At 38.0% G+C, this 13,313-nt stretch overlaps 2 protein-coding genes across 4 annotated transcripts in view; one reads left to right on the top strand and one right to left on the bottom strand.

Annotated features, from left to right (window-relative positions):
* LOC144243564 (phosphoglycerate kinase 1-like) overlaps window positions 1–4,429 on the top strand; it is a 22,914-nt gene extending 18,485 nt beyond the window's left edge. The window contains exons 8-12 of the mRNA XM_077778713.1: window positions 1,032–1,146; window positions 1,396–1,575; window positions 3,006–3,183; window positions 3,465–3,563; window positions 3,941–4,429. Coding sequence (XP_077634839.1) covers window positions 1,032–1,146; window positions 1,396–1,575; window positions 3,006–3,183; window positions 3,465–3,563; window positions 3,941–3,981 — 613 coding nt within the window. The 3' untranslated portion in view covers window positions 3,982–4,429. The remainder of the gene's footprint in view (window positions 1–1,031; window positions 1,147–1,395; window positions 1,576–3,005; window positions 3,184–3,464; window positions 3,564–3,940) is intronic.
* A 4,785-nt stretch (window positions 4,430–9,214) lies between these two features.
* Window positions 9,215–13,313, bottom strand: part of TAF9B (TATA-box binding protein associated factor 9b) — an 8,718-nt gene continuing 4,619 nt past the window's right edge. Inside the window, exons 6-8 of one of the 3 annotated variants that reach the window (XM_077778687.1) lie at window positions 11,509–11,619; window positions 10,470–10,629; window positions 9,215–9,413 (exon numbers count right to left, since the gene is read on the bottom strand). In XM_077778687.1, the coding sequence (XP_077634813.1) occupies window positions 9,371–9,413; window positions 10,470–10,629; window positions 11,509–11,619 (314 nt within the window). In that variant the 3' untranslated portion in view covers window positions 9,215–9,370. Of the gene's footprint in view, window positions 10,666–11,508; window positions 11,620–13,313 lie in introns of all 3 variants that reach the window. The other 2 variants (XM_077778695.1, XM_077778703.1) reach the window with 2 other exon arrangements.

Genomic DNA, 13,313 nt, shown 5'->3' with positions numbered 1-13,313 from the left:
TTTTTTTTTTTGTGTGAGTGTGAATGGGGGAGGGGCAGAGGGAGAGAGAATCTCAAACAGGCCTCCTGCCCAGGCTCAGTGTAAGAGCCTGATGTGGGGCTCGGAATCCAAAGACTGAGATCATGACCTGAGTCAAACTCAACTGTTAGACGCTCAACTGATTGAGCCACCCAGGTGCCTCAATAATAGGTCTTCTAAGTCCTTTTTGGTGTAGAGGTTTTCTGACAAATAGACTGGCCTTTTGGGTTGAAGAAACATAGGGGAAAGTTAGCCAATACTCTTTTCTTCCAAATTTTTATTTAAATTCTGGTTAGTTAACATGTACTGTAATACTAGTTTCAGTTGTAGAATTTAGTGATTCATCACTTATATGGAACACCTAGAGCTCATCACAAGTGCCCTCCTTAATACCCATCACCCATTTAACCCATTCTCTCCATCTTCCTCCCCTCCAGCAACGCTTAGTTTCTTTTCTATACTTAAGAGTCTGTTTTTTGGTTTGCTTCTCTTTTTTTCTTTTCCCATGTTCATCTGTTTTGTTTCTTAAATTCCACACACAAGTGAAACTATATGGTATTTGTCTTTCTCTGACTTACTTATTTTTCTTATCTTAGCATGATACTTTCTAGTTCGATCCACATCATTGCAAATGGCAAGATTTCATTATTTTTGATGGCTGAGTAATATCCCACTGCATGTATATACCGCATCTTCTTTTTCCATTCATCACTCCATAGACATTTGGGCTCTTTCCCTAATTTGGCTGTTGTTGATAATGCTGCTGTAAACATTGGGGTGAATGTAGCTCTTCAAATTAGTACATTTGTATCCTTTGGGTAAATACCTAGTAGTGCAATTATTGCTGGGTTATAGGGTAGTTCTATTTTTATCTTTTTGAGGAACCTCCATACTGTTTTCCAGAGTAGTTAGCTGACCTGTTTCTGTTCCTTGATATAAAAACTCAGGCACTATGTAATATTACTTCCTTAGTCCATCTGTTCTTTTGGTGATGTTCTTGCTTTCCCTCCTAGAGCTAAAGTTGCAGACAAGATCCAGCTGATCAATAATATGCTGGACAAAGTCAATGAAATGATTATTGGTGGTGGAATGGCTTTTACCTTCCTTAAGGTGCTCAACAACATGGAGGTAGGAAACCAATACCAAGTGGATGTGAAATGGCTCTCCATGAGAAGTAGCAGCTTGTGTAAATTTAAAAAGCATACCAGCTTCTGACATGAGCCCTAAAAAACTCCCATTTTTATTTATTTTGAAAAATTGTTTTCCTTTTGTCTTGGAATTGTTTCTTTATACTGTAGTATATCTTATTCCTGTGCTTTGTGAGGTAATTATGTTCTTAGTTTAGAGTCTGATCTTCATCTTGGCTCCTGTGTATAGATTGGCACTTCTCTGTTTGATGAAGCGGGAGCCAAGATTGTCAAAGATCTGATGTCCAAAGCTGAGAAGAATGGTGTGAAAATTACCTTGCCTGTTGACTTTGTCACTGCTGAAAAGTTTGATGAGAATGCCAAGACTGGGCAAGCCACTGTGGCCTCTGGCATACCTGCTGGCTGGATGGTGAGTCACTTGAGTGGTTGGTAATATGAGTGAACAAAAATATTTTTATTTCATTCATTCATTCATTCATGCATTCACTCACTCCCTCACTCATTCATTCAACCAACTAGCAAATATTTTAAAATAAGCTCTATAGGAAATCTCTGTCACAGAGGGCTCCAAATGTAGCAGTGAGGCCCTCCTCAAGAGAATGAATGGGGGGAAAGCAATGGTATGATTGCTGCTGTCTTCATCAGTAATATGGGGGCAAAACCATCTTTTGTTTCTACATTTATTTAAGGTTTATTATTAAGTACTTAACTATGTGCTGGGGATGATGCTATGTACTGTCATGATTTGGGCTGTTCTGGATTATGTTGGTACCTAGAAACCTGTATAAGAAATCTTATATGAAAACATTGAGATAGAAGTATACTGATTATAAAGAAGGAAAAAAGTATGTGTACGTTAAAGACTAAATAGTTGGTTGTAGTGTTCTTCACATCATTGTTTTTTTAGAGTGTGTGAGCAGGGGAGAGGCACAGAGGGAGAGAAGAGAATTTCAAGCAGGCTCCACACTCAGCCCATAGCTGGACTTGGGGCTCAATCCCACAACCCTGGGATTATGACTGCTAAGCCAAAATCAAGAATTGGATGCTCAACCAACTGAGCCACCCAGGCGCCCCTCCACATATTATCATTTTAATAGCTGTATAAAATCATATCACGTTGACAAACTAGTTTGCTTACTCATTTTCTTTTTGTTAAGCATGTGGGCATTATTTATTTCAGTGTTTCTCAAAGTGTGGTTCTAAGAAGAGCAGCATCAGCAACATTTTGGAACTTGTTAAAAAAATACAAGTTTCAGGGCCCTACCCTTGATTTACTGAATCAGAAACTCTGGGAGTTGGGCCCAGCAATTTTTGCTAGAACAAGCCCTCCTGGTGATTCCGATGCATGCTAAAGTTTGAGAACCACTAAATCTAGATCATTGTTTCTCAGCCTTGGTACTGTTGACATCTCAGGTAGTTTTTGTTGTGGGGAGCTGTCTTGCACATTGCAGGATGTTGAGCAGCATCCCTGACTTCTACCTGCTAGATGCCAGTAGAACCTCCCCCTCCTTCCCAAGTTGTGACAATCAAATGTCTTTGACATGCTACATGACCCGTGGGGATGGGCAGAATTGACCCTGGTTTAAAACTACTGATTAGTTCTTCACAATCATAAATAGTGTGTTTAATATTTTTTTAAATCAAATAACCTGAGGTTTTTCGTTCCACTTGACCTTCCATAAAGGGCATGAGCAGGTTTATAATTTTAAAGACTGAAGGGTATCTTGTGGTTCTATAAGAAACTCTAGTGTTCAGCCTTGAGTTCAGGTCTTGGTAGAGGTATCTGCTCCTCTAAGTAGCTCTTCTTGGTAGCTCATCTTCTTTACCTCTGCTCCCTAGGGCTTGGATTGTGGTCCTGAGAGCACCAAGAAGTATGCTGAAGCAGTCGCTCGGGCTAAGCAGATTGTGTGGAATGGACCTGTGGGTGTATTTGAATGGGAAGCTTTTGCTCAAGGAACCAAAGCCCTCATGGATGAGGTGGTGAAAGCCACTTCCAGGGGCTGCATCACCATCATAGGTAAAGGATACTCTACAAAGTTTATACCAGTGTGATCTGGCTTAATTCTGATCAGAAGGAAGTAGAAGGGAAATGATTAACTTTTAGTGGGTTTCTTGGTGTTGGTTGAATCTTGAGAGCTGAAAGAGAATGTATAATTCATGGAGGAACCTCTTAATGAGATGGAGTTGGTGGTTTATCAGCTACCTTTTGGGCTTAAGAGTATATTGCCTTAAAAGTTTGGTGCCAGTCCTTTTTATTTTTTTCTTTTATCTCCTTTTAACTTGGCTTTCATTCAACAGGTGGTGGAGACACTGCCACTTGCTGTGCCAAATGGAACACAGAGGATAAAGTCAGCCATGTGAGCACTGGGGGTGGTGCCAGTTTAGAGCTCCTGGAAGGTGAGATTCTTCTGTTTCTTGGATTGTTTGGGGGAAGGTTGGGAGTTACACAGTGAGAGGTGGGTAGAATGGAGTGGAGCTAGTAGGTAGTGTTGTCAGCATTCATTAGTACCTGGGCATTACAAATGGAGGAACTTCAAATAAGCCTCCTGGCATCCATTTTGGGTGGGGAGGGGCAGAGAGGAAGATTTATTCCAGAGAGGTTACACTCTAGTAGACCTGGGACCCAAAATGTAAAAGTTAACCAATGCTTGGTCATAGATCTATCCTAAGGAAGAGAAGACATGTTATTGGGATATGTTGGGAAGATAGAAGGCATATCTGGCTTAGTGGGTCCTATAGTAATGCTGTCTGTGTGTGTGCTCTCTCAAAAACAGGTAAAATCCTTCCTGGGGTGGATGCTCTCAGCAGTGTTTAGTACTTTCCTGCCTTTTGGTTCCTGTGCACAGCCCCTAAGTCAACTTAGCACTTGTTGCATCTCTACTTGGCATTAGCTAAAATTATCCCCCATGTCAAGATTCAGCTAATGACCAAGCTAATGGTAGTGCCAGGAACCCTTAAACAATTGCACAGCATCTCAGCTCTTCTTTACTGCACCCTGGATTTGCCTACATTCTTCAAGATCTTATTTGAATTTCTTAGTGACTAAACCATTGTGCATTCTAGATTGCATATATTTATATTTTGCCTGTTAAGAGAAAATGAGCTGTGTTAGCCTCTCTTTTTGAAGTAACTTATTCTGATTAGCTTTGTCATTCTTTCACTGCTCAGCATGGAAATAAGATGAAATTCTAATTGTAGGTAGATAGGGAGACAAAGTTGGTGATCTATTCAATAAATAATAAAAGTATCCATTGAAACTGGGATTATTTTTTCCTGTCATACTTTGTTAGGTTGAGAACTGAATCTTGAGAAAGAGATCAAATAGCTACATTGTGAATGCAAGAAATGGGGCAGTAGTGGTGGGGGTGGTAGGGGAGATTAGATAAATGTGTACTTTTATTTTAAAGTCTTTAACATTTTTTTTAATGTTTATTTATTTTTGAGAGAGAGAGAGAGAGTGAGTGGGGGAGGGCAGAGAGGAAGGGAGACAGAGAATCCAAAGCAGGCTCCAGGCTGAGTTGTCAGCACAGAGCCCGACACGGGCCTCAAACCTGCAAACTGTGAGATCATGACCTTAGCTGAAGTCTGACACCTAACTGACTGAGCCACCCAGGCATTCCAAATGTGTTCTGTTTTCTAAATGTTTATTTTTGAGAGAGAGAGAGAGAGAGTTAGGGAGGGGAAGAGTGAGATGGGGACAGAGGATATGAAGCAGGCTCTGTGCTGACAGCAGAGAGCCTGATGCGGGTCTCAAACTCATGAACTGTGAGATCATGACCTGAGCGAAAGTCGGATGCTTAATTGAGCGAGCTACCCAGGCGCCCTATAAATGTGTACTTATTTTACTGAATCTGTACTTTATGGCAGATAATGTGATAGGTGGTTTATTTTATTTTTGATTTTTTTTTTGGTTTGTGTTTTAAGGAGAGTGAATGAGTGGGGGAGGGGCAAAGGGAGAGGGAGAGAGAGAATTTTAAGCAGGCTTCATGCCCAGTGCAGAGCCTGACATGGGGTTTAATATCAGTGGGATCATGGCCTGAGCTGAAATCAGGAGTCACTTAACTGACTGAGTCACCCAGGTGCTCTGGTGCTTTATTTTAAATTTTATTTTTATTTGTTACACATGACCATAATTTTAAAACATCAAGGCTTATGACAACAAGATAGGCTTCCGCCCATTCCTCCCATTTGTGATTCCCATCCCCCAGAGATGACTGCTTTCAACTATCAGCTTTTTTTTCTGGTATTTACCTGCGTGTTTCTGCAACATACTTGATATTATTAAGCTCTTGATTTTTACAAAAGGATATATATTAATGTCATGCATGGGAAGATTTAGCTTTTTTATAGCCTCTGTTCCACATATACTTCCCCTTCTTCATTCACCCAGTATAGTTTTGTTATAATCCTAGATTACATCAGTGGTCTACATTGTGATTATAAATTATGTCGTATGCTATGATTATATAATGTACGTTTTTATATTCTTTGGAGTTAATAAGTTTTGAAAATTTACTTTTCTATGTACCTATCGCTGATTCATACCCTGTGTATTCAAACATGTGAGACAAGTCTGTTCATTTTTATTAGAGATATCCCTCCTGGAGTCCTCTGCTTCCACTCTGGTTTGCCCTGGCTGCCTTCTAGGTTTGCTATAGCTTTTGCTCTGGGATTTCGTTTTCCAGAAGAAAACCCTTTGGGGTAACCCTGTTGGGGATTCTTTTTACCTCCTGTGTTGGTCCTCCTTTTTCCTGGATCCCTTTTCCCCTTTTCTTGGTTTATTCTCCTTTTTGTGAAACAGAACTCTCTTGTCTTCCTGAGAAAGAGTACCTGGGAGGCAGAGTTTTTGAGACCTTGTACGTCTGATAATGTCTTTATTCAATTCCTAATACTTGCCTGTTTGGCTATATGTAGAATGTCAGCCTACGTATCAATTTCCCACATTTCAAGGTTTTGCTTCATTGTCATTGCTTAAAATCTAATGTCATTCTGCACTTGATCTTAGTGAAAAGGCAGAGAAGTGATTCTAATGACATTCTGATTCATGTATTATCCTTCTAACTTTCTCTCCCTTTTTGTTTCCCATCATCTTAATGGAGTTTTGGGTGTGAGCATAGGTCAACATGAGATTTCAAAAGACTGTTTAGTCAGAATTTCTCTGCATGGCATTTTACATACTAGATATGTATTTCACCTTTCTTAAAAGAAACAAGATCTTGCACAGGATTCACAGAGCTAGTATGTAATAGCAGGGATTGAAGTCCAGGTTTGTTGGACTCCAAAGGCTGCTTTTTCATTGTGCCTTACTCCCTGAGATGATGCTTCTAGCCTAGGACTATTTGATTAACTCTAGAGAGAACAGCAAAAGAAAATTTTGGTGGTTGCTTTTAAACAAAACAATTTTGAAGGCTTGAATTTTTTTAAAAATTCATTTGCATTTTAATTAATACTATCCCCATAATTGTAGTAAATTTTAAAATGCACCATGTTTCTGCATACCTCTAATGGTACACTATACCCTGGTGTGAGAAGCAGGAATTCTAGGCTAATCTTTTGTAGAGGCGGCCCAGAGGTGCTATTCATAGATCTGGCAAACTAATGTCATAGCTGGGCTAGAACTGTAGTATACTGATGACTTCCCCCTCGCTGATTACCGTTCCTGCAACATTTTATTATTTCATATATACAGAGGAATTAAAAGGATTGTACAAACATCTGTAAACCTAGCAGTTAGACCCTACAACTGTCAATTCATCCATCCACCAATCCCAGATTGTACCTTTTAAGTGCTTTCTACTAGACTCTGCTTCCAGGATCATTCCCCATTTATTTGGGTCATTAATCCAGAGAATGAATGGGGAAACACAAATAGCCATTTGAGTTCCAGCTATATGCTTATTAGGACATAATGGAGGGAATATAAGATAGCATTTATGTCCTGAAGGAATTCACCACCTAGTTGAGAAGGTAGTATGTAACAAACAACTTGTGATCACATAAACGAGAATAGTAGTACAAGGATGTGCTTCCTGATTTAATACAGAATTATGAATTATTGATAAAATACTGTAAAGTTTTAGCATAAATGTCACAAATTCATTTTTAACCCTCAGATGATAGATGTAATTCTTGTAAAGAGAAATTATAATCTTTGTGTCATCAACTAATTCAGTCTCTTAAGCTCAGTATTTCCTGCTTTCCTTGCTTTATTTTTTATGTCCAAAACTTACCTCTAGCACATGATACAAAAATCAAAAGGGGGTATACAATGAGAAGATACCTTTCTACCTCAGTCCCCCAGCTACCAGTTACCCTCTTTAGAAATAGTTACCGTCAGGGGCTTATTCAGTTGAGCATCCGACTTCGGCTCAGGTCACAATCTCACCGTTTGAGTTCGAGCCCCACATTGGGCTCTGTGCTGACAGCTCAGAGCCTGGAGCTTGCTTCAGATTCTTTGTCTCCCTCTCTCTGCCTCTCCCCCACTTATACTCACTCTCTCTCAAAAATAAATAATAAAACATTTAAAAAATAAATAGCCACCGTCAGACTGGTTTCATTCAGTCTAGAGCTACCTAATGTATATAAAAAGCATATCCCATGTATGTATATACATATAAATTAAAATATATACGGTAGCCTACTATACACACTGCTTTGAACATGCTGTTCTGATTAGTGTGGTCTTTCCTAACTCTTATGGACTTTCACTCTGGACTTCTTGGGACCAGTGTGCATTATGTTTTCTGTTTTCCCCACATACTGGCTGTATTCCTGTATTCACATTCAGATCAAAAACACTTGTTTCCCATTTGTAAAAGGAAGAATTTGGGACAAAAATGCGCTCACCACATTTAACCATCAGTAACTCCAACTTTAAAAAAATTTTTTTAATGTTATATTTATCTTTGAGAGAGAGAGAGACAGACAGAATGTGAGCTGGGGAGAAGCAGGGAGGGAGACATAGAATCCAAAGTAGTCTCCAGACTCGGCTGTCAGCACAGGCCCGGGCGTGGGACTCGAACTCACAAACCATGAGATCATGACCTGAGCTGACGTCAGACCCTCAAACGACGGGGCCACCCAGGTGCCCCTACCATCAGTAACTCTTAAAAAATTCTACCTGGAAGCTGGAGGACAAGAGCTACCTTAAGTCATTCCAGAAGCTGTATTGGGTGGACATAATTATTGGGAAGGGAGATCTTCAAGGTAAAGTAGTCTGCACTCCCTGGCTGACCTAGCAAGTGAATGAACACTCCAACTGCAGCCTCAATTGTATGTACAAATTCCTACCAAAGACAGCATGATAGGTTTTTAACTGACTTAAGCCCATATTCATTTTTATTTTGCTTCACTACGACTCACATGCTGATTCCAAATAAACACAAGCAATTCCCTGATTTATAATGAAGTCACCCATTAAATCTTAATTGCTTCTTGGACCTCAGAGTTACTAGGTCTTGTTCATCTTCCTTGAATCCCTTAAATCAAAACTGAAAGAAATGGTAAGTTCAAATTTTTATTAATAATCTCAGAACAAATACATTAACAATTCCTTAGAGTTACAACCATTTTACAGTTTTCAAAGAACTTTCACATATACCAATTAAACCCTCACAACATCCCTGTGAGGTAGGCAGGGTTGGTGTTATTCTATTAAAGGAATAATAATTGCTATTATCCTAGTTCAGTATACTAGCCTAGTGAACTAGGCTCAGAGGTGAAATAAATACCAACTAGGCTCATAGTTGGTAAATGATGGAGCCAGGACTAGAACCTAGGCCTTTGACATGCTGCCTCCCTGAGAACATTCAAGTAATGATATCCTGTGCTATATAATGAACATTTCTCCTATGATGTTGATCAGATCTGTTTTTATAAGTTTGATATCACCTTTTTCCCAATATCCAAAACACTCAGACTGTGATGAGACATGTTTTCTCTGTTAACTGGATTACTGGATTACCATCCTAACATGAAACTTTCTTGTGTTTGAAGTTTTGAGGATCCTTGGCTACAAGTTCTAAATCATGATACAATATGANCACTAAGATGTGTAAATGTGTATAAATGGAAAATAGAGAAAGGTGTTTAGCAATATTACAACATTACTTGGAAACCTATTGGTCGACCTAAGTGCAAGTCACATTACACTGATTTGTTTTTGTTGTTGGTCTTCTAGAGGAAGGAAAACCATTAGAGAATTTTCAGGCTTGATCCCATCTCATATATGATATCCTCAGCAACAACCTAGAAAAATGAATTATACCAATAGAAGGGTTCAAGCAGTAGTGATCATAGCATACATGCACGTGATAAAAAGGAAGAAAACACTTGCTCTTCAGTGGTTTTTGCCTCCGTCCAGTGTAAATATACTTCTCAAGGTAGATTTTAAAGCTATAGCATCTTCTATGTTAAATTTAGAAATGTGAAATATGGTGGAGTTATCAATGTGGAATATAAGATCAAAGCTGTAACTGACCCCAAAACTACCTGTTAAGAGCAGAGTAAAGCTCAAGGAGCATAAAAGGCAAGGGATAAAACTCAATTGTTCTGGTATGGAGAGAAAAACATCAAAGTAAACCTCTGGGTTAAAGTGAACCACAGAATATCAGGTATGTAAAAGCAGGTTTTAAGAATAGGAAAATGACACTGAACTGTAGTATCAGGAATTACACTTTTTAAATTCCAGTTTTGGCCTTCTAAGAGCACTGGGAGAAACTTAAGCCTATGGGGAAGAGGCGGTACAGAAAATGGGATCTAGAAATGGGGTTGAGGTGGGAGGTTAGAGAACACCAAGAAACAAATACACTCAAAATGGATTTAGAATCCCTTTAAATCCATCTTTTCCAAAGAATGATTCCTAAATTTAGAGATTTGGTCAAAAAAACGCTGGTGAAAACCAAAGTTGTGACGATTTTACCTTGAAAAGAAAGTAGTACTTAAATGTAGATTAGAAATGACGCTGTTAAAGATTAGTCTACTGATCAGGCTGTAGAAACTAAAACTTAAGTGCTGCTGTCAGTGATACATGGCAGAAAACTGCTTCCAAATAGAAAACCATCATGATAGAATTTAACATTAATGAAACTATTAAGGAACAAATACTTTTTTACTGGAAGCCTAATGAAAAAACACTGGTGTGCTTACTTAAGAAATCTAACAGTTTAAGCTAATGTGAAAAATACTGCAGCTACATTTAAGTTTTCTAAGATAAAACTTGAGAAGATAAAGAATATTCTAGTTCAGTATACTGGGCTCCAAACCAACTACACGTTTGAAATGCATCTTGATTGTATTCCTTACATAGTATCATTGTCATCATCTTCTTCATGTTTTCTCTTCAATGGGTTTGATTCACTGGCTGTGTTCTGTGATGAAACCATGTTGGTGGTAATAAGAATATTTTTGGGCCCAATTATTGAAGGATTAATCAGAACATTTTGAACTGCAGTCGTTGCAGGAACTATAAACAGGAGAAAACACCTTCAAACTGAATTACCTCAAATCAGAAACATGGTAAAAAATATTCAACAAAGCTAAATTATAATTCTAACAACAATTTTAATAGTATTAATTGCAACTACATCATAGAAGAAAGTAGGGTTTATTTATACTGCATTAGGAGTTGAATAAAATGTTTTAATAAAGTATTTAAACTAGTATCTAGTACAACATTAAAGTTCTGGGTCTTTTTTTTTTTTAACTTAACTACCTAAAATTTTAGTTAATACTTAGCCATGGGAAGCAGTACACTGGATTCATCATGGTACATACTAAAGGCACATGTTCAAGGTCAGGAATCACATTCCCCTTATAAGCAAGTATTTTATGTAAGTAGTTTACTATGTACATTTAGGTTTCAGAAGATGTTCAATTGAGATATATGCAATAATTATGCTATAACAGAATCCTACTTATATATTACTCCAACTTAATATGTATCCTTCCATGAGTAAAAGTAAGATTTTTATTTGATGTACACTGTTTGTTTTTTTTTTTGAGTTTTAACCCTAAGTGGTTTTCCCTGAAGATGCCTTAGATTTGTGGACCCTAACTTATTTTAGTTATTTTCTTTGAGAATCTGATGATCATGCTGAATACTCTCCGTTCCCAAAAAGCATTACATATTTGTAAAATTTCATACAATTTTAGTGGGCTCATAGACCCTTCTGAAGAACACTTATTTGCAGCATTACTGCCACCTTCCTGGCATATCAAAACAACTTAATTCTTGCTATAGGAATACAAACTATTCTATAATCACAAATTATTCACAAATTTTAGGATTCAGAAAAAATATTTTAAAAGAACCACTTTCAATGCCCCCTCCCCATCATGTTACCTGGTTTGACAGGTGTGGACTGAGAAGGTGGAATCTGCACCGTAAATCTTTGGCTCGTCACTGACACTGGAGGTGCAACTTTACTTGGGACAGATGCTGTTTGTGGTGTTGCTGTAGTTGTAACAGACCATGTTAGTTAGGTGACTTCATGACACAGGTTCATATTCTGCACTCCTTAGCTTATCAGAAACTACCTTCAAAGCACAGGGAACTAATGAATGGTGAGGAAAAAAAAAACATCAGAAACAAGCAAAGTACAAACTTGATGGTTTAGATGCTAAAACTTCAGGACAGTATAATTAGAATGTAGGCCCTGGAGCCTACCTACTTGAGTTTGAATCCAGGCTTTATCACCTACTAGATGAGTGTCCTTGGGCAAGTTATTTAATCTTTTAATACTTTAGTTCTCTCACCTGTCAAATGAGGGTAACAGAACACTTACATAAGATTCTTGTGAAAATTAAAATAATCTTATGTATAGCTCTTCAAACAGCACCTGGCGCTGAACTTTAGCTATATGAGGTTATGAAACTGAGTGTCCAAATAAACTAGCAGAATAAAGACCCAAGTTTTCTATTACTTTAGGTGGCACTTTTAATCTGTTACTTACTGAGAAGCAGAAGATGTCTACTATGCCTGTGAAGCTAAATCATGCATCTAACAAAAGCCTATCAAATATACCTCTTAGGGTTCCCAGGTGGGCACAAAAGTCAAATTCCTATTCTATATCCAGGTACTTTTTTAAGCAGAAAGGGATCTTGGAGATAACCTAGTCCAAACCACCCAGAATCTTAATTCTACCAGTTATTCCAAGGTAAAACTCAAATACCACCCTATTTTATAAAATTTCCTTGATTTGCTTAGAAGTCAATGCCTGCCTCTGAAATTGCCTTGTCACAGGAGCCTTTATTAGTATCTTCTCTTGTTCAGTAAATTACAAGCTTGGATAACATTTTTTATCTTTATGAACACATGGCATTTGTGCCTTACTCCTAATAGGCACTCAACAAACTTTTCTTAATGAATGAATTTTCCAAGACTCAAAGACATATACTGACATCATAGCTCTCTTACAAAATACATTTATGGAAACATGTCTGTTCCTAGTTTTTCCTCTGGGGATGCAGGCTTACTATACATCCCTTTCCCCTGGAACCAGCAGTCTGCCCAGGGAAGAGTTGCTGGGAAAAACTACAACCATCATCATCTCCAGGAACAAAGGAGAAGAAAGCCTAAGTGGGGAAAGAAAGCCTAAATGGGAGAAGAAAGTTCAAAGCTACCCAGGAATCTGGCTCAATTGCTTTCTCTCCCAAACCCAGAAGGTGAGGACTTACTCTAATGTATCTTCATTCCTAGGCAAGTTTCCTATTGTATTAAGGATCAGTTCAAAGAATTTGGTGAAGCTTAATGAAACTGTTTTGTCAAGAAAATTCACTATAGGTGTTTTCTTGGCCATTACCATAACGATTTAACATTTAAGTAAGGAGTTTAAGTTTTAAAATTGAACAGAGCAGATGCTTAGATCTTGAATGCTTTACAGAATTAAATTTTTTAAAGTTCAAAACTTGTATCTTTAATACTAGATTTTACCAGCTCCCTCATTCTAGATTTTAAGAAATCTCTAAATCATGTATAATAAATGTCTAAAAATCACAACTGATAAAATTGGTTAACTTGCCAACACGTGCAATGAATTACCACCCCCTAGAGGTTTTTTTAAAAAATTTATATTCACTAAAGTAATATGAATCCACGTAAACACTATATGACCCAAATGTTACACAAATTGTATATGCGAATATCTG

Source organism: Crocuta crocuta, unplaced genomic scaffold (assembly GCF_008692635.1).
Source record: "Crocuta crocuta isolate KB4526 unplaced genomic scaffold, BGI_CrCroc_1.0 scaffold918, whole genome shotgun sequence".
Taxonomy (NCBI): domain Eukaryota; kingdom Metazoa; phylum Chordata; class Mammalia; order Carnivora; family Hyaenidae; genus Crocuta; species Crocuta crocuta.
Note: the sequence above shows the minus strand (reverse complement) of the source record. Positions and strands in the feature narration are given on the sequence as shown.